General features: G+C 36.6%; 2 protein-coding genes and 2 long non-coding RNA genes across 5 annotated transcripts; 1 reads left to right on the top strand and 3 right to left on the bottom strand.

Annotated features, from left to right (window-relative positions):
* Positions 1–12: 12 nt before the first annotated feature.
* LOC105834182 (zinc finger protein 236) lies at positions 13–20,996 on the bottom strand. Its single transcript, XM_036282422.1, is given in 7 exon segments — positions 13–8,771; positions 8,872–9,721; positions 9,996–10,349; positions 10,757–10,879; positions 13,586–14,975; positions 15,220–15,704; positions 19,502–20,996. Coding segments are annotated over 6 exon segments (3,291 nt in total). The 5' UTR covers positions 15,687–15,704; positions 19,502–20,996; the 3' UTR covers positions 13–8,664.
* Positions 20,997–21,348: 352 nt separating this feature from the next.
* LOC105834183 lies at positions 21,349–22,927 on the bottom strand. Of its 2 annotated transcripts, none has more exons than XM_012676476.3 (3): positions 22,785–22,927; positions 22,470–22,561; positions 21,349–22,048 (listed from the first exon to the last, which is right to left on the bottom strand). In XM_012676476.3, exons 2-3 carry the CDS (start codon positions 22,484–22,486, stop codon positions 21,709–21,711), a joined length of 357 nt encoding a protein of 118 aa, XP_012531930.1. In that variant the 5' UTR covers positions 22,487–22,561; positions 22,785–22,927; the 3' UTR covers positions 21,349–21,708. The 2 variants fall into 2 exon arrangements, with proteins under 2 accessions (XP_012531930.1, XP_012531929.1); XM_012676475.3 differs by having other exon boundaries at positions 22,698–22,839.
* A 13-nt stretch (positions 22,928–22,940) lies between these two features.
* On the top strand, positions 22,941–23,995 carry LOC118644266. Its single transcript, XR_004962082.1, has 2 exons — positions 22,941–23,015; positions 23,185–23,995. It is a non-coding gene; the product is annotated as an uncharacterized LOC118644266 (long non-coding RNA).
* Positions 23,400–24,825, bottom strand: LOC118644267. Its single transcript, XR_004962083.1, has 2 exons — positions 24,672–24,825; positions 23,400–24,502 (listed from the first exon to the last, which is right to left on the bottom strand). It is a non-coding gene; the product is annotated as an uncharacterized LOC118644267 (long non-coding RNA).
* Between the last annotated feature and the right edge of the window lie 974 nt (positions 24,826–25,799).

The raw sequence follows: 25,799 nt of genomic DNA, 5'->3' as shown, positions 1-25,799 counted from the left end.
AGAGAAAGCCAATTTTTTCCAGGTAATGAGGCTCCGAACAATAAATCTAATACGACTTTTCTTACAATTTAGATACATACATATATAACGAATTGTAAGGAAAGATGTACGCATTTTTATGAATATATGTCTATGTACATACATTCTACAAAAAAATCCGGAATTATTAAATAAAACAAAATACTAGTTTATTCACCAATATTGATTTTGTTGTTTTCGAAATAGGCCCCATCGCATGCAATACACATGTACTAACGCTTAATCCAGTCCTCAAAACTTTTTAAACGCTGAAGCTGATATTGCTCTGAGCTCCGAATTTTCTTTTATGACTTTAATTGATTGAAACCGCCTTCCCCGAAATAGTAATTAAATTAAGTTTGGAAAAGAGAAAAAAGTCATACGAGATCATCTGGAAAATACCGTGCTTGGTTGATCATTGTTTGAGTTTTTGGCCAAAAATTCGCGTACAAGAGTCGATATGTGCAACGGCGCATTATCGTGATGCAAAATCCAAAAATGGTTAAATCTGGCGTTTTTCGACGAATATTTTCACGTAAATGCCTCATAATGCCTAAATAATATTCTTCATTAATGGTTTTGTCAATTTGGAAGAAATTCTGAGTGCACATCACAATAACAATGATGTTTGAGCGATTTTGGCGTAGTTTTCTGGGTTTCAGTTCGTTTTCGAAGCGCTATTCATACACTTGTGTTATGACTCATCAAAATTCTTTTGTAGCATTTTCAATGATTTGGCGCAAGAAATTTCGTTGGCAACACAAAATTTAAAAAAAGTTCTTTACACAAATTTATTCATTATTATGAAAATCGCAAATCATTTTTGAATTCGACTTACGTAAACAGCTGTTGTAAATAAACCGATTAACCCATTGCGCCCAAACTTTACATGGCAATTAGGTGCAGTGCTTACACACAAAATTTTTTTTATACCTTTATCGCAGACTTTTAAATGACAAATTTCGGAGACTTTTTTACAGAAGGTATATATGTGTACATAGAATGTGATGTGTATGTACATATATAAAGTATAGAGGAAAGGCACCGAACCTAACCGAATTTGAAACAATTTCCTAAATTGAAACTCCCTTGTTTCTTGAAAACTAAATATCACACCATACAAATACCGATAAAAATATGATCTGCTTAGTTAATTAAAGAAATAAAAACCTATATTTCATATATTCATATTCTTTTTTATATAAAATCTGCTATAAATGAATTCGTCAAAAGCAAGAGTTATATATGCACGATTCTGTCTCTTATGCAACCCTAACGGAATAATATTGAGTCTGTAGATTACATAATACATAATAAGATGTACAAATCAATAAAATGTAACATTAAAATACTTCGATTTTATACAAATTCCAAATTAGGTGACTAGTGATTAGTGAACCATTTCGGCAGATGTCCTTTTTGACACGTATCACAAAAACATTAATTATTAAAAAAAATACGAGTGTTATAAAAATTACTATACCATTTGATAGAAGATACTTTCTAATTTGTATTCATGTTCCCGACATTATTTTTCTATTATTTAAAAAATATTGTCTAAAAACAAAATGGTGTTCCAAATTCCAGTGCCTTTCCTACATATACATATATATGAAACATATTATTTAAAGTAGCTGAAAAATGTTGCGCAAATGTTGAACTTTTATTCTCGCGATCTAAATTTATTCGCATCTAATACATACTATGGATTTTTTTTATATTTTTTTTTATATTCATACGTTGCTCCATCTTTTGCATCATTTTTTCCGTTCAATTTTCTCATTTCACGTTCTTAGAATCGACACACATTAAGCATTCTATATAAAAATAAAACATTGATTATATCAAAAGAATCGCTCAATTATATATCTTACTCTTGTTTACATTTACATTTGTCTTGCCTTTCTCTGCATTGCCCTTACCGTGCTTGTTAATCACGTATTAATTTTTGATTTACATATAACCAGTATTACAAGTATTCTTGTACCCTGGAAGACTGCGGTTTAGCCAAGAAGGTGGCAACATGGAGATGTAGAATGCAAATTGAGACAGTTTGAAACATAAGAATCAAAATGTTTAGAAATTAAGAGTTGTCATAAAGTTGTCAATATTATTTAACAATTTTCCGGAAGTCCTCGAAGTCGTTTCGCCTTTATATTCTTATATAAACTACTTAGCACTAGAGAACTTCCAGTATCTTCTTTCTCACATTCGTTTATAGCTGCGATGGAACAAGTAAAATGATAGCGTCTTTTTAAAGTGAGACATAGGAAGGCTCGTAGATGACAAACAAGACAAAAAACTTTATAGAGTATATTTAAAATTTGTTTCAAAATACAAACCGAATCGAGCACACTCGACATTTGAATGTATCGCATTGAAAACTTGTTCGCGTTTCCTAAACAAAATATTCATATATCAGAAAAGATAATATCACTATTGGAACCACAAAAAGGAATTCGTACTTCGAGGTCAGCCGGTTGTTTCATTCACTTAATAACTTGTACACCTTGTCACGCATCTAATCTATTTGAGAAAAACAAGAATTTGTGAGCGTTTGTACTATGTCAAGGAATTTGTATGTCTTCGTCAATCGCCTGTTAACATATTCAAGTTAAAAACTTTGTAAACACGCATACACTCGTAGCACATACTCGTAGCGACAAGGCGTCGATTAGATAAGCCAAAAAGACTAAACTCTATATACTCTATATATAGTCCGCTGGAGATCCTCCGTTAAACGCATAATAAAATGACGCGCCTTGGTTTATGCAAAATCTGTTGAACGAGATACTCCTGCTCTGAATGATGCAGTCATATACATGAAAAATCTCTATGGCAAGATTAGAAAATTTTAATAACAAAAAGCAGAGTAATGTTCATTGTACGTTCATCCCTTCAACTTTTGTTTTGCACGAACCAATTGATCAAATACACTTGCACTTGCGATACTCATGTCTTGTGGCGAGCCATCCAGCGATTAAATTCACTTTCTTTTGCTCTACAGCTTAATACGGATAATTAAAAAAGTTTTGACACTCTGCATATAGAAAAATATGGTTTTCATTGCCGTCTCCTGAGAGACTCACATTCGACTATGTCGAAATGGTATTTTTTTTTTTAGATTTTTTCCGCTATCCTCGTGGAGTAGTTCAGTTGTGTGACGACTAATCAATTTTTAAGTAGTCGTTTTTACATGATCTACTGTTAAAGGATATATTTGTTGCTCACGACAAATGGATAAAAACTTCCAAATCAATAGTGATAAGGAAGATACATATATCTTTGCAAGTACATTTAAGGTAAAAAAAAAACAAAAAGGAACACATAATGCCAATTATTATGTAAAACCATTCGTTTCAAGTAACGATTACAAAAGATTACCAGAAGGCACTAGCGGATCTTGACATCGATAATGGGGGCGAGTTTTGGTAAAATTTTTCATTGAATATCGTATATCAGACATCGGACAGTTTGAAGACAGTGAATTCTATGCATAAGAATTTGATCCACAGGCGATCGCGTTAATTGGCCTGCATCATTTTACTTAAATTTTTTTAATGGATTCAGTAACTGTTTTTTTTTCATTTGGAAGGGGGGTTAAACCCACCCCCTCTAGAATCCGCCAGTACCAGAGGGAGTTCACGAAGCTCGAGAGATACATCATAAAGTAGTAAAATTATTAAGGAAAAAACTGCATATTGTATGTAATGATTCGCATCAAGTGGAAATCATTGAAACGACTAAAAAGTCGTTTTTCATTTTCCTGTGGTTTCGCATAGAATTAGTAAGCGCGTCGCGAGAGAATCTTATTTCTAATCTTACTATTATAATTATTATTACTAATATTGTTTTGTTATTAATGTTATTATGATTATTGTTATTACTATGAGTTTTATTATTATTATCATCTTTTATAAAATCCGCATCTTCTTAATTAATCGTTTCTAATTGAGATAAAGAAGAATCAAATCTAATCGACATCTTTTTGTCAGTTGAATCGAACGAGCATGTCTAATATTTTCTAAAAATTGTATTTCTATTCGGTAACTTTTTTTATAGTTTCTAAAATCAATAAACAATCGAAAAGATTCAAATATTGTATTCTCTTGCATCTTGTTCCAGGAGCAAAAAAAGTATACATATGAAATAAACGGCATCCTCATTTGTTGAACGCAACAAACGCATTCACATATAAGTAAATTATATTTATTTCTTTTATCTTTGGAATCAATTTTTGATTTTGACGATTTTGATGAAAAAATAAATCTTGTATCAATAAGTACGAGAAGTACTTGATAAAATTATAGCGACATGTTATAACTTGGAATCTAAATTGTTTCGAACAATTTTTCGATGATTAAAATCGTAAAAAGAAAAGGAAAAAAAATTACGATACAAAATATGAAGATTGCTTGAATATATTGGCCTGTTCTTTTTCGCTGCACTGGTGCAACAAGTTAAGAGTAAGACAAATATATTTTTTCTTATTCTAACTTGTCGCACCAATGCGGCAGTGCAGCAAAAAAGAACAGGTCAAATGTGGAGGCAGACGAGTGTATGTACACGTAGTTCCGAGAGAAACAAAGACACAACGCGCCGCTTTTTATCTTATACCTTACTGTGGAAAACTATGTATGGAAAATCCAGCGCAATATAAAGGCACTGGAAAAATATTTTTTTTTTTTTATAGAAACGCATCAACCATTATCTTTCCTTTTTCTACAGGAACATTACTACATGTAGCTCGACGAAACGATTGGTTCTATAAACCATAAGAAATCAAATGTCCGCTTCGTCGAGGATGGAAATAGGTTCTTTTATCCTTCAAAATAGATCTAGCTTGAGCCACTTGTTTGAATAGTATGTCAAAGACGTATGTCGAACTTTGGAAATATTTGCTTCTTCCTCTCATCCACTCTTTTATGCTATCTTTTTCTCTCTTATAAATCATAGAGCTATTTTTAATCATTATTTGTATATCCCGCCTATCACCTGCAAAAGAACAGGTTACTTTCCTCAAGACTTGTATCAAGACATATCATTTCCGTATATATTTCTCATTTCTTCTTGTCTAGAACGTATGACAAATCTCGCGCTCCCCCCCCCTCCCCCAAGTAGCAAAATAACGTTAAAAGATCATAATCAACAATAAAAAATAGATTAAAATAGACGTCACTATTTTTGACATCATTTTAATACCCGGGTTATAATTTTTGTCTTAACTAAAAATTAATTCAGCAGCATCTTCAATATCTTCAGTTATCAATCTTTACATGGCAGTTTTGATGAATGCTTTTAAATTAATATTCTGTTAATATTTATATGATACTAGAATTAAAATTTAGTCTCTCATTAAAGCTTTTCTTTTATAAGTGCTTTTATATCTCCAGAACTTGTAAATATTTTTTTGCGGTATAAAAGAAATATATTCATTTTAAGCTTTTCCTCCTAATACTTGCGTTGAAAAAAATGCGCGATATTTGATACATTTCACGTACGATTCTTGGCTTCCCTTTTTGTGCCTTATTCAATAATATATTTTGTATATAAATTCTTATTCACTAATACACGCACGCGCACGCACAAACACACGCACGCATGCACGTAACACACACATACACACACACGCACACATATGAAATCTAAAACTAACGCTATCTCGATAGTTACAAGTACATGGCAATAAAGTATCTTAATGTAAATTGATCTCTTACGTACGATTTTTAGTTACACATGTGTATATATTTGTGTATGCATATATGTGTGCGTGTGTATGTAAAAACACACATGAAATAATTTTATCATTATATTTGAGGTCTGACGAAACCTGAATTTTCTGTATTACTTAAAATGTTTTATGTTAAAGATATGATGAAAAAAAATGTAAAAAGTGCATTTCAACAGAGATGTCATTTACTTTATTATTGCAATAAGCATCCGCGTGAAATAATGAATGTAGTTCGGTATTTTATGCTACTATTGCATATTTTGTAAAATAACGTAAAACGTAACAATGTATAAATAATATGGACATTCTGTGGTTCGATTACAAACTCGTATCCTTATAAACATTTTATATGCAAATTACAAAATGTTTTAATGTCCACTATTTTTTCAATAAAGCAAAATTTTGAAAAACAAATACAATTATATTTGGATATTTTTTCTTATGTTAGTAAAAGTAAAATTTCTTTGTTTCTCATCATATTTCTAACATTTTACATTTCAATATGCATATTTATGCAATACAGTCATATCCGTCATTATTTCACGATTATATTAATAAGTATAAGATAATAATATATAATAATAATCATAGTAATAACAATGATAATAAAAAAATTATAACAGTGATGATGACAATAATTAAAAAAATGTATGTGTGAGATGTACGTATCAATGCACACAGCAATATCTATGAATGTATATAATATTTGACTATAAGGCAAATATCTGTTAATATATGGCAAGAAAAAAGGAAAATAAATTTAAAATGGATGGCACAAATATTAACACTAAAATGAAGCAAAAGCATAAAATTAAACGCAATTTAATAATTATAACAGATATCCTTTGTCGGAAACAATCACAGTCTGTGAAAAGATTTAAAAGTGGGACAAATATAAAGATTAAAAACTAAACTTAAACACACATTGTTCAAGAGACCACAGTGTAAGTGACATCTATGTGTAGGTATGTATTTACACACATACACACACGTATAATATATACTATACTTAAAAATAATCTTATATAAATAATCGGTATTCAACGAACGTAACGAATATAAGAAGTCCAACGAAAAATATGTATAAAAACAATGTAAAGTCATATAAAAATTATAAAAACTAATTAAGCTTCCATGACAAGTGCTCATGCGATAAGTCGCAAAGAAAAATAAAAATATCTTGCTCCAATCAATAGGGCAAATGTTTGGATGATTCGCATGTAATATACATGTACAAATCCTGCGTACTACATCCACACGTACACATATACATATATACGCAAATACATACAAGAAAAATTTAGAACCATCGTAAAAATATAAAATGCCGTCAACTTGATATATTAAAAAACAAATATACGGTTTTTATCCATCTCGAAATATTGCTACACTTTTGTCACATTTTTATAAGATATATATAACAAAAAAATGTACAATTCATATAAATAATCTTTATCCTTTGTGCACTATAAAAATGTAAATAATTCATTCAAATAAAAAAATACTGTTTTCCAATCGGTGGGTTAATTTTTAACTCAATTATAACGTGTATTAGGAATATTATTATATGTAATTTTTATTCCTTTTACACTATTTGCACTTATAATATTATTCAACAAAAGATAAGCAAATAATGGCAATTACTTCAAAAAAATCACTCGTAAATGTCAACCTAATGATTCATTAAAAAAAAATTTATTATCCTCTCTCTCTCTCTCATCGATTTGCTTAATTTCTAAGTTATATCGCTTTTCATAAAAATATCTTTTTCTTCATCGTACACAACGTATGGCAAGAATTTTTGACTTGTAGTCAAACTTCTACTCTAAAGTTGCTGTGGAAAAAAATTAATACTCTTTCCACATATGCATTTTTGTTTGCTATAAAGAGCATATAATGTCTATGACTACGTATATCTTATATATTATTTTGAAAAAGCGTCCTTTTTTTAAAAGATGCGCTTTATTATGTCTCACCAAGAATTACTGTTGTTACACTTTTAGGATGCCCAATTATAAAATCAATAGAGAAAATTTTTCTCGAAACTGTGCCTATATTGTAATATATCTGAATAAATATCTTTTTTATATTACATAGGTTTGTAATATGTATTTGCTCATAAACTTGATTCTTAATAATCTTAATATCATTATGTGCAGTGATAAGAAAAATCAATCGTGTGAAAAATGTTTCATATCTTCTTTATCTAAAAAAAACTTGATAAAAATGATTTTATATTTCTTATGCGAATTAGCTTTTTAAAATAGTTTACTTGCGAAATAAAAAACAATAAAAAGAATTATCAGATTTAGCTTATAGTTTCGAGATTTCTTATATTTAACTGAATTTTTTGCTCATTTGCGAAGGATATTATCATATTTCTTGATGCACAATATTATTGTGGTGAGAACATTACTGGCAATGAAAATTACAAGAACAAATATAACGAGACAATTCAAGAATAAATTAAGACTTGAAGAAGGAATGAGACATCGCTCGTTTTTTTCTCCTACTTTTTTCCTTTCGTTATTATATTGACAAGACAAAACGAGAAATTTTGAAGCATATAATAACGCAAATACGTTTATATAAAATATACTAGAGTATAATTATGGGTCAGTCTCAGTGCTACTCATCTTCTTCATCGTCACCGTCGTCGTAGTCTTCGTCAATCGATTAGCATCTCGATGTTACCTCTTTACCGAGGTTTTCTCCTTATCTCAGAAATCTTTAACGTGCCCCAAAAAGCTAAGCTCGTGTGATTGATAATGACCAGACGTAGCGAGTGGGGTGACGCTCGATTGATGCGCTACATTTACTGCCGTTAGGTGATGATGATGTAGCGAATGATGCGATCCATGAGTATGAAGAATATTATTTGGATGGGGAACCTGAAAGTTCCCTGGTGGCGGGGCTCAGGACAGAAGAGGACCCGGATGTCCGCCCGGAAGAACAGATGATGCTGAAACGGTTGTGGTTTGCATACTTGAAACATTATTTTGTTGTTGATTCTGTTGTGTGCCTGTACAACAAAAAAATCATTAATATACGAGAAAAACAAGGAAAAGTTAATGATTTTTAAGTTTAACGTTTATACATCTGGCATATGATACATGTCTTACCAGCGTTTTGACTCAGTTCAGCTTTAACTCTTCTCGCGATGTGACTTCTGGTATGTTTTCGTAAATGATCTTTACGATAGAATCCTTTGCCGCATTCGGTGCATACATGTCGCTTCTCTCCAGAATGTATAACAAAATGTAATGTTAATTGTTCCTTTCTTTTAAAAGCTTTCAAGCAAACGGTGCAAACATAAGGTCGCTCCGGGTTGTGGCTCTGTTTATGACGCGTAAGATGATCTTTTCGTTTCAAGCCAGCACCACATATATCACAAACAAATCTTCTCTCTAAAGTGTGGCCTAAAAGATGTTGCTCTAACAATTCTCGTTCTGGATATGCCATATGACATTCCGGACAGCAATATAATGTTGAACCATCCAACGCTGTCGTTAGACGAATTTCGCCGGGCTTTGGACGTGGTTTCTTTTCTTTCGGCGTCTTCTTCTTTTTCTTCTTTTTATTATTCGGCGACATCATTATATTGGGCGTTGTCGTAGTCGCTACTGCCACCGAGGTTGTTTGCGCCATCTCAGATTCCTTTTTTATACTTTCAGCAGAATACTTAAGAAAATGGTGTAAACTTAATGGCAAAGTACTAGCCGGTAAATGGCTGAGATAATCAGCTACGGTAGAACCAGGAGTCGCGAGCGATTGCCACGTTGCCGGCATAGTTGCTGGTGTTTGAGTATGAGCGTGCTGTTGGTGATGTTGATGCATCGTGTAATCTTGTTGAGCGCCATTCGTGGTAGTTTCCCCATTGCGCTGTTGTTCCTCTACTTTTTTCTCCTTGTTCTTGTCTTTGTCTTGAAGTAGATTGCAGACATCCTGCTGATTTATGGTTTCCGTGGATTGCTGTGATAGAACATTTAATTATTTGTCTATCACCAATATAATTCCTTCTATTTTATCCATAATGATTTTGATAAAAGAATTTGCAGAGCTTTAATCGACAGAGAAAATAATTTGCAACTTCTCATCATACAAATTGTTAAAAATAACATAAAAAATTGTCTCTATCTTATATTTATGTAGACAAATATAGATAATAAAAATAAAGGAGACAGAACAAGTATATGTACAAATTCATTTACTGAAAGAAAGAGACTGTAAATAAATGGAGTTTTACCTGATGATATGGTCGTTTTTCTTGCATACCAGGCGAGTTGGTTGGTCGTTGTTGAACCGACTGAGCTTGAGAATAGGAAACATTTGGATAATGGTGAACATTACTGTTGGGATAGCTGACCTTCGTGTTCATCATCACTTGCGATTGACCAGATTGTACGCCGTTGTTCTCAGGACGGTATTTTCCCACAACCGGCACTCCAATTGGAGGCTGATTGGGAAAATGATTGGCGTAGCGTGCGCTTGCACCACTGGAACTATCAGTCGCGAATTGATGGATACTCGGTATAGTGCTGGGGAAATGACCTCCAAACGGTGGGAAATTCATTGCAGACTGTAAGCGAAATTCATGTGCCTATAGAAAGGAAAAAGACAGATAGGTAATTTCTTAATAAGTGAATTTTTAAGAGGATATAAAAAATTCATAGTTATTCGACGTCAAGGTGAACGTGAAGGATGCATACGAAATTATTAACTTTTCGTATCGCGAGGGAGAGCGAGCCGAGAAACCGTCGCCGCGCCGGCCGCGTTTTATCGCAACAAATCGCGCCCTGCATTACATATATATCTCTATCCACGCCGATGCAACTAGGCATCTCGACTCACTGCATAATTCCCAGGTCTCCAATTTACATAAAAGCAAGATGATGACGCGACACGACGGGGCGACGATGACGACAACGCGGATGAATAGGACTAGGACAAGAACGTCACGGCGACGGCGGCGACCACCGAGTGACGGCTGGCGTGATATTTACTCACAACGATGTCCTTCTCATTTTCCTCGCAGTATCGGATCCTTTCCTCAAAAGGAGGGGGCGGGGGTCTCTGTGAAAGATGAGAATGCGAATGCGGAGATTTTTCTCGCACACACGGAGATATACAGAATTAGATAGAGAGAAAGAAAGCGGGAAGAAGATAATAAGAACAAGGGACGCACCACGCCACCACACTAATCAACGTCCGGTCGCGACGAGCTGATATGCTGCGGTTGCGATCAGTAGGCAAGTTGGCTCGTAGCCTAAGCTTGCTCGTCACCTGAACGCTGACGCTCGTTCACTCGCTGACCCGCGTGTGCCAACCTGACCAACGATCGTCGACGTCGACCGGCCAACGATCAAGGCGACTTGCGCGGCCAAGGACGCGCCACGGCTAGACACAACTCTGCTGTGTATCTCTCTCTCGCTCACTCACACTCTCCACACACTACACACACGCGCGCAAGCGTACACACACTACAGGAAAATGAGGACACCTTGTTCGCGCTACGACGTGTCTATTGGTTCGTATTTGAAAAAGATGAGACTATCGCTGACGAAAGATACTCATGAAGATTGAGTGCACGCGCGGAGGGAAAACAGATCGTCAAGGAAAGCATGGATAAACGGATGACACCTCACGTAGGGACGCAACCGCCACCCTTCTACTCCTTTTCCGCCCCCACCTCATCCCATCTGATACTTAGTCGATACGTGGGGACCATCCCCATACTAAACTCGAGAGAAAATGGCCGTGAGCATGATCCGCAATCCCGCGCCTGCCACGCGCACAGCCTACAAAATCTAGGGTAGGAGAATGTCGCTTACCATTCAGTCACTCGCAACCACTTGCAACCTTCGCTCGAGCTCGCCTGGATTGTTTTTTTCACGGAACTGGCACGTCACCGGAAAAGACCCTTCGTTGTATACTGCGTGTAGTTGACACCTGTCCCTCAAGCCCGTGCCCCCATCCCACCCATCCGCCCTCTACTGTTGCAGCCTCTTAACTATTTTTTCTCTCCCGGATTTCTCGACTCCCGATCACAGACACGATACGATGCGCCGCGTTGCGTGATTGCGTCGCATCATTGTTGCGAAAGTACGAATTGCAAGCATCAGAACTTTAAATTCTTCTCACTGACATATACCATTACATTCCCTTCCCCTTCCTTTCCTTTTAGCTGTTATTTCAGGTATTGTAATATATACAATTTTCGGCATTTTGATGTCATCGATAGTTAACAAAAATTATCTCTAAAGGAAATTAATTTCAAGAGACAAACTTCAACATGAATCTCATCAGAGAAGCGAGAGATTAATTTTGTATTAAATGTATGTTTATTTCAGTTTTCTCCTTCAATATTTATGTAAGTAACAATGAAAATGACTTATATACTATTTATCCTAACTACGATAATGATATATATATCTATAGTATTATGATAATAAAATAATAATATTTCTTGTACAGTTATACCCATTGCCTTTAATTGATACTTACAATAAGTTTTTTTTTATGTATACATACACCTTTATCAAAAAGCTTTTTCAGGTGAATCACGATCGATTAATTTGGTTAACATTCAAGTATTTAATTTTCTATGCTCTTCTTATATCTTTTCATACTTCTTTTATCGTAACCAATTGAGAGGAATTCGCACGAGTATATCGCACTTGATCGTAATGATTCAAGTGAAAGTTTGTTTCTTTTAGCTTAATATCAACATTAAAGCAACCGAAAAAATATATATTCTCTCGTGAATTGCGAAATAATTAATAATCGATTATAGAAATGTCGATTTCAGAGCAACATGTTATGTCACGCAAATGCGTTTCAGAATATATAATTTTTCGTAATTCCCCTAATTTTTCTTAAATTTAATGTCGATTTCTTCATACGTGATTCTCCCATTATCTCGTTTAACACGGATGGTTTTAATTCCGTCATCAATTTGTGTCTTTATATGAAGACGACATATGCAATGATCTAAATTATAGAAAAATGTAAGCATGCTTTCGTCAATATAATTCTACAAAATACAATTGAACTTGAATGATTTATCGACAGATTTCGTTATAACACCACGACTGTATAAGAGAAATAAATAAGATTCACCTCGTGCATACGACACGCACCAATACTACTTACATCTTCCTCCTCAAAGATGAAAAGTCGCGTGTGTATATTTACAAACTGTTCCATGTATTTTTCTTGCGGTTTACTCTTTTGTTACGTATTTCTTCATCATAATCATCATCATCGTCGTAAAAGCAAATTATTATTATTATTATTATTAGCCCAAAACTCGATCGCCTTGTGTTATCTCGGGCAAATTCAATTCGCGCTTTCAAAAATATAGATTTTTGCTTTTGTGTGTGTATATCTATATATATTTATAATTTTTTAATATTTATATAAACTTCATATTTATTTTTCTAACTTGCGTCATGGAACTGGATCAGCGACAAAAACAATCTTGTTTGAGGCGAGCATGTGACTGTCGCTTTTTTTTACGTACGCTATAACGTGTACGTAAAAGAGAAATTCGTATATTTGAAATACGGACTTTGTCACTGTAGCTCGGCGCGTTTTACAAGATAATCATTATAAATGTATGCGATCTTATTGTGCCGTGATTAAAGATTATTAAAGCCGATGACGCGAGGATGTCAATCCCAACAATCCGGCTTTGTGTCGATGGGCAGGGACATACATATTAAAGAAATGGAGGCGTTTCAAATGCCTTTTGAGGCTGTGAAATAATCAACTAGCCAACGAAATTTTCGTCCAATAACATGATGAATTTGCCTATCGAATTTGCAAGAAAACTCAATCAGCGAGTACGCTATGTCGTGTACGACCTCTAGCGTGCTGATGATTGAAACGAAAGTACCGCCCAAGTTGATTTGGGGCGGTATGCTGTTGCTAATGCTGCTGCTGCTGCTGCGACTGCTGCTGTGGTTGCGGTTGCTGCTGTTGCTGCGACTGCTGTTGTTGCGTTTGCTGTTGCTGCTGCTGTTGATGATGAAGCATAGTCATAGCTCCAGTTTCAGCTGCTGTAGGTAAAACTACGGTAGATTGCTCACTAACGGATATCTGATGAATCTGCGCTTGAGATCCTTGTCCTACTTGTATTTGAATTTGCTGCAACTCGGGCACCGAAGATTGTTGTATTTGTTCCACTTGTTGCTGGTCCGCCTGTTGTTGATTCTGTGTGGCATCACTCGTATTTAACGGATCCTCCTTAGCACGCTTAGTAAGGTGAGATCTCGCGTGTTTTCTAAGATGGTCTTTCCGATAGAACGCTTTGCCGCATTCGGTGCAAACTTCTGTCTTTTGTCCAGAATGTATAACAAAATGAAGATTCAAGTGTTCTTTTCGTTTAAAACCTTTCATGCAAACGGAACAAATAAAAGGTCTATCAGGATTATGACCTAATTTGTGCCGCTCCAAATGTTCTTTCCGTTTAAGACCAGCGCCGCAAATGTCACATATAAATCTCCTTTCTATCTTATGTCCAATCAGATGCTGCTCCAAACTTTCCTTCTCCGGATACGCCATATTACATTGAGGGCAGCAAAACAGAGTTGTGCCATCAAGAGCGGTAACTATGCTTACCTGTCCTGGTTTTGGTTTCTTCGGTTTTGGTGGTTTCTTTTTGTATTTTTTTTTACGTTTTGGTTTCGCTCCTGGCTCCTGTTCTTCGACAACATCGGGAATGATAGCTGTTTCTCCTCCGGCAACTGTAATCTGCACAGCTTGCTCTCCAGAAGCTGTGCTTGCGGAAGCGTCGAGACCATCCGCTCCGAGCGGACTGGATTCAATAGTAGCTTCCCTTTTAATAGTTTCCGCCGAAAACTTGAGAAAGTGTTGCAAACTAATGGGCAAAGTACTTGTGGGCAGTCTAGAGAGATAATCAGCGACCGTAGATCCTGGAGTAGCGAGGCTCTGCCAACTGGCAGGCATAGAAGTAATAAACTCCTCCCCACTCTGATTACCTTGATTCTTGACACTACCTCGTTTAATAAGAGCCACGGGTGTCGTACTCTCTTTCACATCTTCCTTGGATTCCTCTATGCTTTCTCGCAGAATCAAATCTTGAGGAATCTGAGCGACTACGGTCAGACCTTCGGGCGCTCCCGGAAGTTGTACGGTCTGTTGAATGGTTTGTTGAGACGTAGTGGTCACAGCGGTAGATGTGCTTTGTGTTGTTTGATCGGATCTGCAATCGAGTATCGGAAATCTATTTTAACTTTGTTACCTATGCTTTTGTTTTTATTATGTAAAATGCAATGTGGCATAAGGCAAGTTTCTTAATTCATCGATTGTTTAATCTCATTCAATCAGGCGTAAGTAGAGTTTTTATAGAACAAAGTTATATTGTTTACGCATAATATAAACAATGAATTTAAAAAACTCGCCTAGGATACACCTCGCCCATGATACGTTCGATGAACCTTACTTACGTTTGCGTAGTCGCTACAGTATTTTGCGGTTGTACTTGAATTTGAACACCATCTGCGCCTTGCTGACTGTAAGCAACAGTGAGAACAGTAGCTGCTCCCTGTGGGAACTGACTCAAAGATATCGGTGCCAAATGATACTTTGGCTGATCGCCGCTATTTCCGCTTTGAGACACGCTAGGATTGACCACCTGTATCTGGACGGTCTGCTGTTGTTGTGTGCCATCTTTACCCGGAACAGTGATGGGCAAAGTAATAATTTGCTGTTGTTGATTATTACCACTCTGAGCCACAGCAAAGCCATTTGGATCAACTGGCCTCAAATAATGAACTCCACCTTCACCACCAGATAAAACTCCGACTACCTGTCCTCCAGTGGTAAGATTCTGTGCGAATTTCGCTGTGGCGAATTGATGAACGGTGCCAGTTGGCAGCGAGCCAGTAAATCCAGGAAAAGGTGTAAAATTCATTGTTTGAGACGATTACGCCTGTAACACAGCAAAAAATTCATTCCTTTTTATTTTAACAATCGGTTAGTTTATTTCTAAAATTTAACACAATATTGACATGTTTTTCAAAAATAAAGGTGAATTTTAACAAAAGATAATGAGTTAGTACAGTAAAAAAAATAGTACTCTCTAAAATTAACAACATTTTTTAAACTATTTGATATGTTTGATACAATGCACATACATAAAATGAAACATACAAAGCTGTGTTTAATAATACAAGATTGTTTTTGCGAGAGTATAGTTACGAATGTATAAAAAAATGTTAGTTAAGAGAGAAAGAGAGAGAAAGAGAGAGAGAGAGAGAGAGAGAGAGAGAGAAAGAGAGAGAGAGAGAGAGAGAGAGAGAAGATTAATGAGAAGAACAAAATAAAACACAAGTGCATAAAACAGCCTACAACTACAGGATGAGAAATGCTTATAGACTGGTATTCATAATCGAGTCTTATTTTAAGATGTCTCAAGCAATGTCTTAAGATGCTAATATGACTCTGTGATTGATTGATGACATCTTAAGGCAGTACTTAAGACGATCTTAAGTCCCGTCTTATAAGACCTGTCTATGAATACCGGTCGTAGTGTGCATGTGTTTAACCCTTGTGTGCAACACTTCATAAAAATTAAATTGATGCATTATGGGGTGCGAGATACTCCTAGTGTTTTTGCAGTTGCCACACATAAACTGTGACATATTGAGAGTTGAAAAAGTTCTGAGTATTTTTTTTAACCTTTCAAAAGATAATCCAATGATTTTCAAAGAATAATTTAAGATGGCACGACAAGATTTTCATTTGACAACTTACTCAAAATTGAACTCAAATTTTCGCTGAGGTGTCGTACATCCCAAGTTTGTACACAAGGATTAAAGTGCACGTTTATTAAATGCAACAGATTTCTGATTTTATGAATTAATTATCTGAAAAATTTTATATAATAGAACGTATAAAAAAATTACATTCTATAGATAAAAATATTTATCCTTTCAGCATTTTTCGTATTTAATAGTAACAAAGGTATAATATCGAGTTGTCACACACACGCGCGCGCGCATGTGTGTGTGTGTGTGTGTGTGTGTGTGTGTGTGTGTGTGTGTGATTTCATTAATAAAATTAAGACGGACAAGGTAAAGTATCGCACGCACGAACAAGATCCTGTGCACGGACATGGAAAAGTTTGGCTTTTATCACCATGATTATAGTCTTAACCCAACAAACTTATTTATTCTCGTCCCATGTATTCGTCGCAAAGTCGCGACAAAACGAAAATTTAACATTCGAGTGGCGGCAAAGCGACGAACGTGCCTTCGCTCTCGGAACCTTGACGATATCATTCGCGTGCAAGAGGGTGGGAGGACTCCCCACTTCACCCCCTCCCCCTACCTAAAAGGGATCCGGGAGCAGGGAGGATAGTTGTCAAAGTGGCCCAGGATCCTACCCCACTCCATAGCGACCGTAGCGGCGGCGATGATGCCCCTACGGATGCCGTAAGGGGTAGGAGCGCGATGAGGGTAGGGGGGAAGGTACCATAGGTGGGAACCTACTGCGAAATAGAGCTCGAGAGAGACTCCTCTTTCTCTCGCACGCATTACCTCGACGTAACCGTATGCCGCGAGAATGGAACGAGAAAGAAGGCGAACTAGCGAAGGGTAGGGGAACGTCAAGAAAGAAGGGAGCTTCGAACGTCGGCGAACATCAACATTCCCCGGGGAAGGGGAACATGAAAACGTCAGGGGGCGAAGATACCCGTCGTAGCGGGCGGGCGGACGCCAGACGATGCAGCGCGCGCCAGACGAATTGGGGCAATGATGACAATGATAATGATAACCAACGAGAGTCCCCCACCCCTTGGAACGTTTGTAGAATCTGGAGCTAATAACGGGAAGAGAGAATGAGGTTAAGATATCACGGGCGTGGGTGTACCTGTCTATCCGTGCGCGCGCGTATACCTCTCTTTCAAAAGATATCGGTCCGAACGAGAAAAAGAAGGGAGAGCAGAAGGAAGGGAGAGAGAGAAATATATACTCGTCGAGCAAATTACAATTTTCGAGCTCTCAAACGGGAAAGCAAGGCGAGCTTACGCTACACTTGTCGACACTACGCGACGTGTTTTTCGTTATACGTGAAATGGCGTACACGACTGATCGGACGACTTCGTTGTCGCTCGTGTCGACGCTAGACGCTCTCGCAAGACGCGCATGTCGTAATGGCGCACCGATTCTCCTAAGGTTAACCGAGACTAAGTTTATCTTAGTCCCTCGCGAAATGACACGAGCTCGCTCGCTCGCTCGCTCGCTCTCTCTCTCTCTCTCTCTCTCTCTCTCTCTCTCTCTCTCTCTCTCTCTCTCTCTCTCTCTCTCTCTCTCTCTCTCTCTCTCTCTCTCTCTCTCTCCCTCTCTCTCTCTCTCTCTCCTTCTGCCTCTCCGTCACCTTTCTATACGAATGTCTATCCTAAGCGGTTCGCGAAAGCATATACCTCACGTGTGTATGTACATATATACGTGTGGGTTTTCGCGAGCCGCCTCGATGGGCTAGCTTTACGATATTACTGCGCGCGGGACGCTGCACGCCAAGCGGATCGGCGACTGTTGCGCAACGATGTTCCGCATCGTTTTCTTTTTTGCTACTTTGCTTCAGGCTCCTGAACCGACCCAACCCGATACGACGCAAAACCACATTATTACACGTGCTTTCGGCTTTCGATTCTTGATAGCGTGTAAGAACAAACGCGAAGAAAACTTAGAACATGAGTCCCGAGAACGTTTTATTCTTTCCGATCTACTAGGAGGCACGGCGTCGCGTCAGTGAATCGCGCGAAGCGCAACTCTCGCCCGCCTGCCATGTTGGAAAAAATGATCCACGTAAGAGCACGAGAATTGTGACGCGCTCTTTGTACATATCCCTCTCTTTGCTTCCCTCCCGCTCTATACACATCGCGAAATCCCTTCTTCTAACGATGAATGAGTCACAAGAGCACTCAAGTCTGGAGTCTCTCTCTCTCTCTCTCTCTCTCTCTCTCTCTCTCTCTCTCTCTCCCCCCCCCCCCTCTCCCTCTCCCTTTTTCTTTCCCTACTCGTTCCCCTGATGGCGCCTTTTCGCGCCGTACCCGGGACCAAGGACGGAAATAGGAAAGAGATCGCACGCGATGAGACGGTACGCGGCGAAAGACGCATCAGCTGACGGAGAGCAGGGCAGAGGCGAAACGATCGAGTACACGGGCAGGGCTGTTGTTTACACCCCCACCTCGATGGGTTAGAGGCAGCGAGATGCCACGGAGGGGCCTCCGAGACCTCGACGAACACCCACCACCACGCAATTTCCAACCCCACCAGCCTCTCAACCACTGTCCGCACCTCCAACCACCCCACCAAAGCCAGCTCGAGCCAAGCCGTGAGCCACGACGAGGGCCCCGCGACGATTTTAGTGTCTTGGGGTGGGTGCTCTCTGTGGCCACCGTTTCGCGGTTTCTCGTCGTCGAGAGTCGAACGCGACATGGCACCCGCGGGGCGGTCAACCATCGACCAGAACATCCGTTTACACAGCGGGAGTACGATCACGCTAGATACATATATACACACACATGCGCGCGCGCACACCACACATACACACACACACACAAATACAAGAGAAAAAGAGGACACATATGGTCGATACGTACGTGAAAAATCTACATCTGATATATGTACGTACGACTACGTCTAAAGTAGGTGGAAGATTGCAATCGTGATCGTTTAAGGTGCAAAAAGTATAAAATCGTCTGTATGGCTTTGTTCTACTTACTCGTAAGTACAGGCGGCAGGCAGATGGATGAGAAGCGGGCGGATGGGCGAGCAGCGAGCACAACTCTCCGTGCAGACTCGGCTCAACGTACCGCTGTTACTGCCGCTGTCTTCGTTCACCGTGCCTCCGCTTAGTACGGGAATTGTCCGTCTGGCTGCCTGGCTGGCTCGCGTGCGTCGTTCCCAATCCTCCTCAATGCAACGGCAACTTTCTCATTTCAACGGAACACGCTGAACGACGTCGCGCACCGCGGTTGCTATCGTTGCGATGCACACGTCATACATATGCGTGGAGACGTCGGGACGAACGCGCGCGCGTATGCTAACGGAAACTCGAGGAGAGCTCGAGAGTGACTCCGCGATAAATTCGCGCTCACACACTGCCGCGCGCGCTCGCGTCCTCTCTCTCTCTCTCACTCGCTCGCTCTCTAGTGCGCGACGAGCTCTCTAGCTCTCTCGCTCAACGGAGACGCGCACACGCTTCGTTTCCGGGTTTACAACCAACCGCGAACGAATATGGCTCGGCCTTCCTCGGTCGGTAGGTAGGCGAGCGTGATCTCGTTCGAACCGGTCAACGGGAATAGATTCGAACTAACGGTACATAGTTGCTCTTGACGCCACACGATACTACGACAACGGTAGTCAACACGCGTAAACTGGCCGTAAGGGTCGAATCCGGCGTCGAATGCGCTTGGGTCGAATGCCCATACAAAAAGTCTACAGCTGCACGCGGAACGCTTGGATCAACGACGCGCTCGCTTCAATACGTCCTGACTTGCGCACTCGTCACGTTTTCACGTTCTGACATCTAACGCCTTGTCTAGGATTTTTCGGATTCTCGTCTCCACGAATCGATCAGCTTAGGCGGTTCTTTTTTTTTCTCTCTCTATATGCCCTTGATAATCCTTCGGCAGTATGCAATATTAACTATGGCGGCGGTTACATGTAGAGTATATCGCTACGCAGAGTGGTAGAGTGCAAAACGATTGGAATGTGGCGTTTGCGCGCGTACTTGCCGATTGAGTGTATTCGCGAGTCGATATTTCTTTACATTCGCGGACAACTTGCATCTAATTTTCACGCCGCGATTATCTCATATGAATTGCTAAACACGTCCGTCACTACGTTAACGTTTCCTTTTTAGTCACTCCAGTATGGTTACGCGACTATGATACGGTTCGACTCATTCGACTCACACGCACCTAGCGGACGCTAGAGGTTAAGTGGAGAGAGTTCGATCAGAATCCATGTTGTCCATCCCGCCATCTTTCTCGAACGCGCGCGCATTTTCACCAAGGGCCAGAGGTTCTATTCTGTACCGGCTATCGACAACTATCGGTGTCGTTGCGCAGGTTTTTTGCCATATAAAATATCTGCGTAACGACACCGATAGTTGTCGATAGGCGGTACAGAATTGAGCCCTAGGGTGCGTTCCGTTTCACGCATGATACGCATGATGCATCGTTCATCCTTGTTGTTTGTTGTTGTTTGTCAAACGTTAAACGAGGATGAACAATGCATTATGCGCATCATGCGTGAAACGGAACGCAGCCCTAGTTACATCGAGCAAGTAATTTAAATTTATAAATTCATTTTTTTTCTAAATTTTAGAACCAATAAAAATTATTAAGTTAAATTGTGTTTAAAGTTAAGCTATATCCATGCAACTTAGCTTAAATCTCGTTCATTAGAGTTGCAACCCTTTTGTAAAATTTTTGTAAAAAAAAACTTCAATTACAATCAGTCTGCTTTTATCTTTCGTTAAATTTAATGCGCAACTGCAACCAACTTGTGTTTCAATTTGAAAAGTTAACATGGATATATATTACATGATAACAAATAACAATGTAAATGAAATAAAAGTTATTATTTGAAAAATCTATGTGTCAATAATTCATATACTCTCACTTACATAGAATTTTATGCACTTATGCAGCTTTTAATAAAGCATGCTTACATTTTTAACAATTGGACATTATTCCATTTTACATCTATGGTTTCTTACAAAAGTTTTATATACCAATTTTATTTCCACAATGCTCTTTACTCGTTATCCGAATGTCAACTGAAGAATGGGAAATTGAAAACTGTCAAATACAAGTCACATTGTAGAGTGACAGGAAAGGAACGAGACTTGGTTAAATCTCGTTGAAATACTTGAGTGGCGTACATGAAATAGGACATAACGGAACATACACATTAGTTTAATTAATACAAATCTGGTCGCCTCTGCATACGTTCCATGTATAAGGAAAAGAGCAGTTTGTTGCTTTCATAATAAAAAGGATTCTCTGTCGCATCTAAATCTGGTCTGTAATCACTAGTAAAATTGCTTTGGCTGGAACCACAACTGCCTCCTGGCGGTGAATTTTGAGACACCTCTGAACAGCTCGGAGACGAAATAAAATTTCCACTTTCCCAATCAGTTTCCATACTTTCCACCATATTCTCTCGCAGACCAGACAAACCATTGATATGAAGGTTGTTGATTCTTTTGCTCAATGGCATAAACTCGCTAGATTCTTCCTCTATATTGTGACGTCTCTTCCTAAATCATATTATTCAAATAGAAGATGATGATAAAACTATATAATAACAATACTCTCATAAGAAAAACTATTCTACATATTTTTCTATTATATTTTTTTTACTGCATGTTAATTTACATAAATAAAGGTTGATCCTGATATTTATTATCAGACTCGTTTCTACCAACGTAGATTAACTTCAACCTCGGTTTAATTTATTCTTTATCCTTTTTTAATTTTTAGAGTTAGAATAAGAAAAAAGTAAGTAACACCAAGAATAAAGTTAATTTACATTAGTAGAAATGGGTCTCGGCTAAAAACTTTTACATATATCATGTACAGTATAGATTTTCAGCACTGTCAGTCAACATAATATTGAAAACGCAGTCAAAATCATATGTTACATTATATATTGTCGCAAAAATTTGAACAAAAACAAACCTATTTGTCCGCGTCATAATTGTTGCACTGGTCCAACCTTCACTAAGATTTCAACAAAGATGCTTTCACAGTCTTATCGATGTTACAATCTTCTGATCAAAAATAATCAAAGTTTCCATTACAAATATTGAACTATAAATTACAGTTGCTTTAACAAAATAAAACTTTTGATTCTTAAATCCATTGAACAGCTGAGAACCAAAATCCAAGATAAATAAAAAAATTAACCTTCTTTCTGCTAATCGCCACTAATTGCTAAACGCCATGAAGTGTCAACATTGTTAAAACCATAGAGATATATAATATAGAGTCAACCTTCTGTGAGCGGAGCTGTCCGCATCTTCTATGGGATAGAAGGTTAGACGACAATTTCCCGAAAAATGGTGGGGTTAATGTTGGTACTAACAAAATTCCCTAAATGATATTTTGATTTCTATAGATTAGCAACACTGTTCAAGTAGTAAGTCTGTAGTTTACATCATACATTTGACATATTGTGACATGTAATAAAATAATAAATATTGTATAATTATAAAACATTGAAATGTAAATATAAAATATATACATTTTAATATTTTACTTAAAATTAAAATTAAAATAACAAATAAATGAGAACATAAAGTAAAGAATAAATATTATCATTATAAAAATAATGATAAATATTACATGTATATAATTAACTAATTTTAAATAGTTATTTAAATAATTTTTCCAGTGTTTTGGCTTGTCTCACTCGAGATATGAATATCATTCAAGATCATGACATATACAGTTCTTCCCACTAAAATTAATGTAATAAATTTACCATCATTGCAATAAACAAATATATTAGATAAGTATAAGCTAATGTTTATTATAAAATAAGAAATACAATATCTATGTGCTGTCTGTAATTGCAGATGTTGTTGAACCGATTCTTTCTTTTTATTATTTTTTTTTTAGCTTCCCAGTTATCCACGCACTTGCAGAATATTAATTAGAATTGAGATTCAATTCTTAAAGGAACAACTGTAGCAAAATCAAAAACATTTTGTGAATGAAAGATGGAAGAACCATAAGAAGTCAAGAAATTGCAAGAAATATCCTTAGCCTTGTTGCCCAAAGAATTTATAGAAGAAAGCTATAATATTATAACCAAAATTATTTTTAATAATAATGATTATTTAAAGCCATTCTTTCAATATTATGAAAAAACATGGATTAATGGTTTTAAACCTGAATCGTTTTGTGTCTATAAAGAATTGCATAGGACAAATAATATATCAGAGCGACACAATAGAGAACTCAAAAAAAATCTTAACAAGCACTCCACAATTGCCACATTTTTAGGTATATTATAAACACTTTATTGCAATTACTCCCAGAATATTTTTACTATTTTAACAATTCTATATTATTTACAGCAAATTTATCAGAACATCAAAAAAGCATCCATAGCATGCTAAAACATCCAACATTTTGGACAAGACACAAAAGCAATATTTTAAAGAAAAAAGAGCAAAATTTGCAAAATATTTGGCAAAAAATTAATAACAATGAAGATTTAGATATTCTATTAATCCTACATGAATTGTCAGAATGGATAGGAAAAGAAATAAATTGATAAAAATGTTCTTCCTATTCTTCTTTTACTTTCCTTGTCTTGTATGGAAGATTTTTCTTGCAATTCCTTGACTTCTCATATATGGTTCTTCCGTCTTTCATTCACAAAATGTTTTTTATTTTTTATTTTGCTACAGTTGTCTCCTTTAAGAATCGGATCTCAATTCTTATTAATATTTTGCAAGTACGTAGATAACTGGTCAGCTGAAAAAATATTAATAACAAGAAAGAATCGGTTCAACATCTGCAATTACAAACAGCACATAGATATTGTATTCTCTATTTTATGTAAATATTAGCTTATACTTATCTGATATACATATTTGTTTATTGCAATGATGGTAATTTTATTACATTAATTCTAGTGGGAAGAACTGTATATGTCATGATCTTGAATGATATTCATATATCGAGTGAGACAAGCCAAAATCCTGGAAAAATTATTTAAATAACTATTTAAAATTAGTTAATTATATACATGTAATATTTATCATTATTTTTATAATGATAATATTTATTCTTTACTTTATGTTCTCATTTATTTGTTATTTTAATTTTAATTTTAAGTAAAATATTAAAATGTATATATTTTATATTTACATTTCAATGTTTTATAATTATACAATATTTATTATTATTACATGTCACAATATGTCAAATGTATGATGTAAACTACAGACTTACTACTTGAACAGTGTTGCTAATCTATAGAAATCAAAATGATATCATTTAGGGAATTTTGTTAATACCAACATTAACCCCACCATTTTTCGGAAAATTGTCGTCTAACCGGATAGAACAATATGTAGTAAGGTGTTGTCTTCGTCACTCAGCTAGTCTTGTGGGAGAGCGCTTCCCGCTCCCCGTACATCGAAGCGTGCGTGGGGTACAAACGGTACGGGGAGCGGGGAACGCGCCTCTGAATCTCCCACCAGACTAGGGACAGGATTCATAGGGTGCGTTCGGGGAGACACTATTAACGCTACAAACGCTAACGCTATCTGAACTGTTCGTGGAGCCAATAGCGCGGTAGTGATAGCGAGTTCCGTGAACAGCTATAGGGTACGTTCGGGGAGACACTATTAACGCTACAAACGCTAACGCTATCTGAACTGTTCGTGGAGCCAATAGCGCGATAGTAATAGCGAGTTCCATGAACAGCTATAGCGTAGCAAACGCAGTTGCGCAGTTGGTTAGCCACTGCCAGCAATATTAACAAAATGTTTATATATATATTAATAATTATTTATGTTAACTATGTTACTTAGTATATTTATTATTATTTTTCTTTATATATATATGATACTTATTTGTTTATATTTATTTTATATTAAATATTTTAATTATAATAAAATGATTATTAAACAATTAAATTTCAATGGAAATTGAAATTATTGAAGTTTACAAAATAAAAATTATTAAAGTTATTGACGATCTAATTAAATAAATTTTTTAATTTTTAAATAAATTAAATAATAATTAATAAGTCCTATATATTACTCTTTAATTAAAATTATTTTATATGTAATAAAATAAAATAATTTAAACAATTTCCTATAAATTTTTATTTTGTTCCATTTTTCTATCTTAATTTAAAATCAAATTAATTAATTAATTTATATTTATTTTACATAATATTATATGTTTGAAGCTTTATGCCTAATATAATTTTTTTATGTAAATTTATGTTCTTTTGCACTGTCGTATACTGTCGCTCTTGAATTGCAT

Source organism: Monomorium pharaonis, chromosome 2, assembly GCF_013373865.1.
Source record: "Monomorium pharaonis isolate MP-MQ-018 chromosome 2, ASM1337386v2, whole genome shotgun sequence".
In the NCBI taxonomy this organism is placed as follows: domain Eukaryota; kingdom Metazoa; phylum Arthropoda; class Insecta; order Hymenoptera; family Formicidae; genus Monomorium; species Monomorium pharaonis.
Note: the sequence above shows the minus strand (reverse complement) of the source record. Positions and strands in the feature narration are given on the sequence as shown.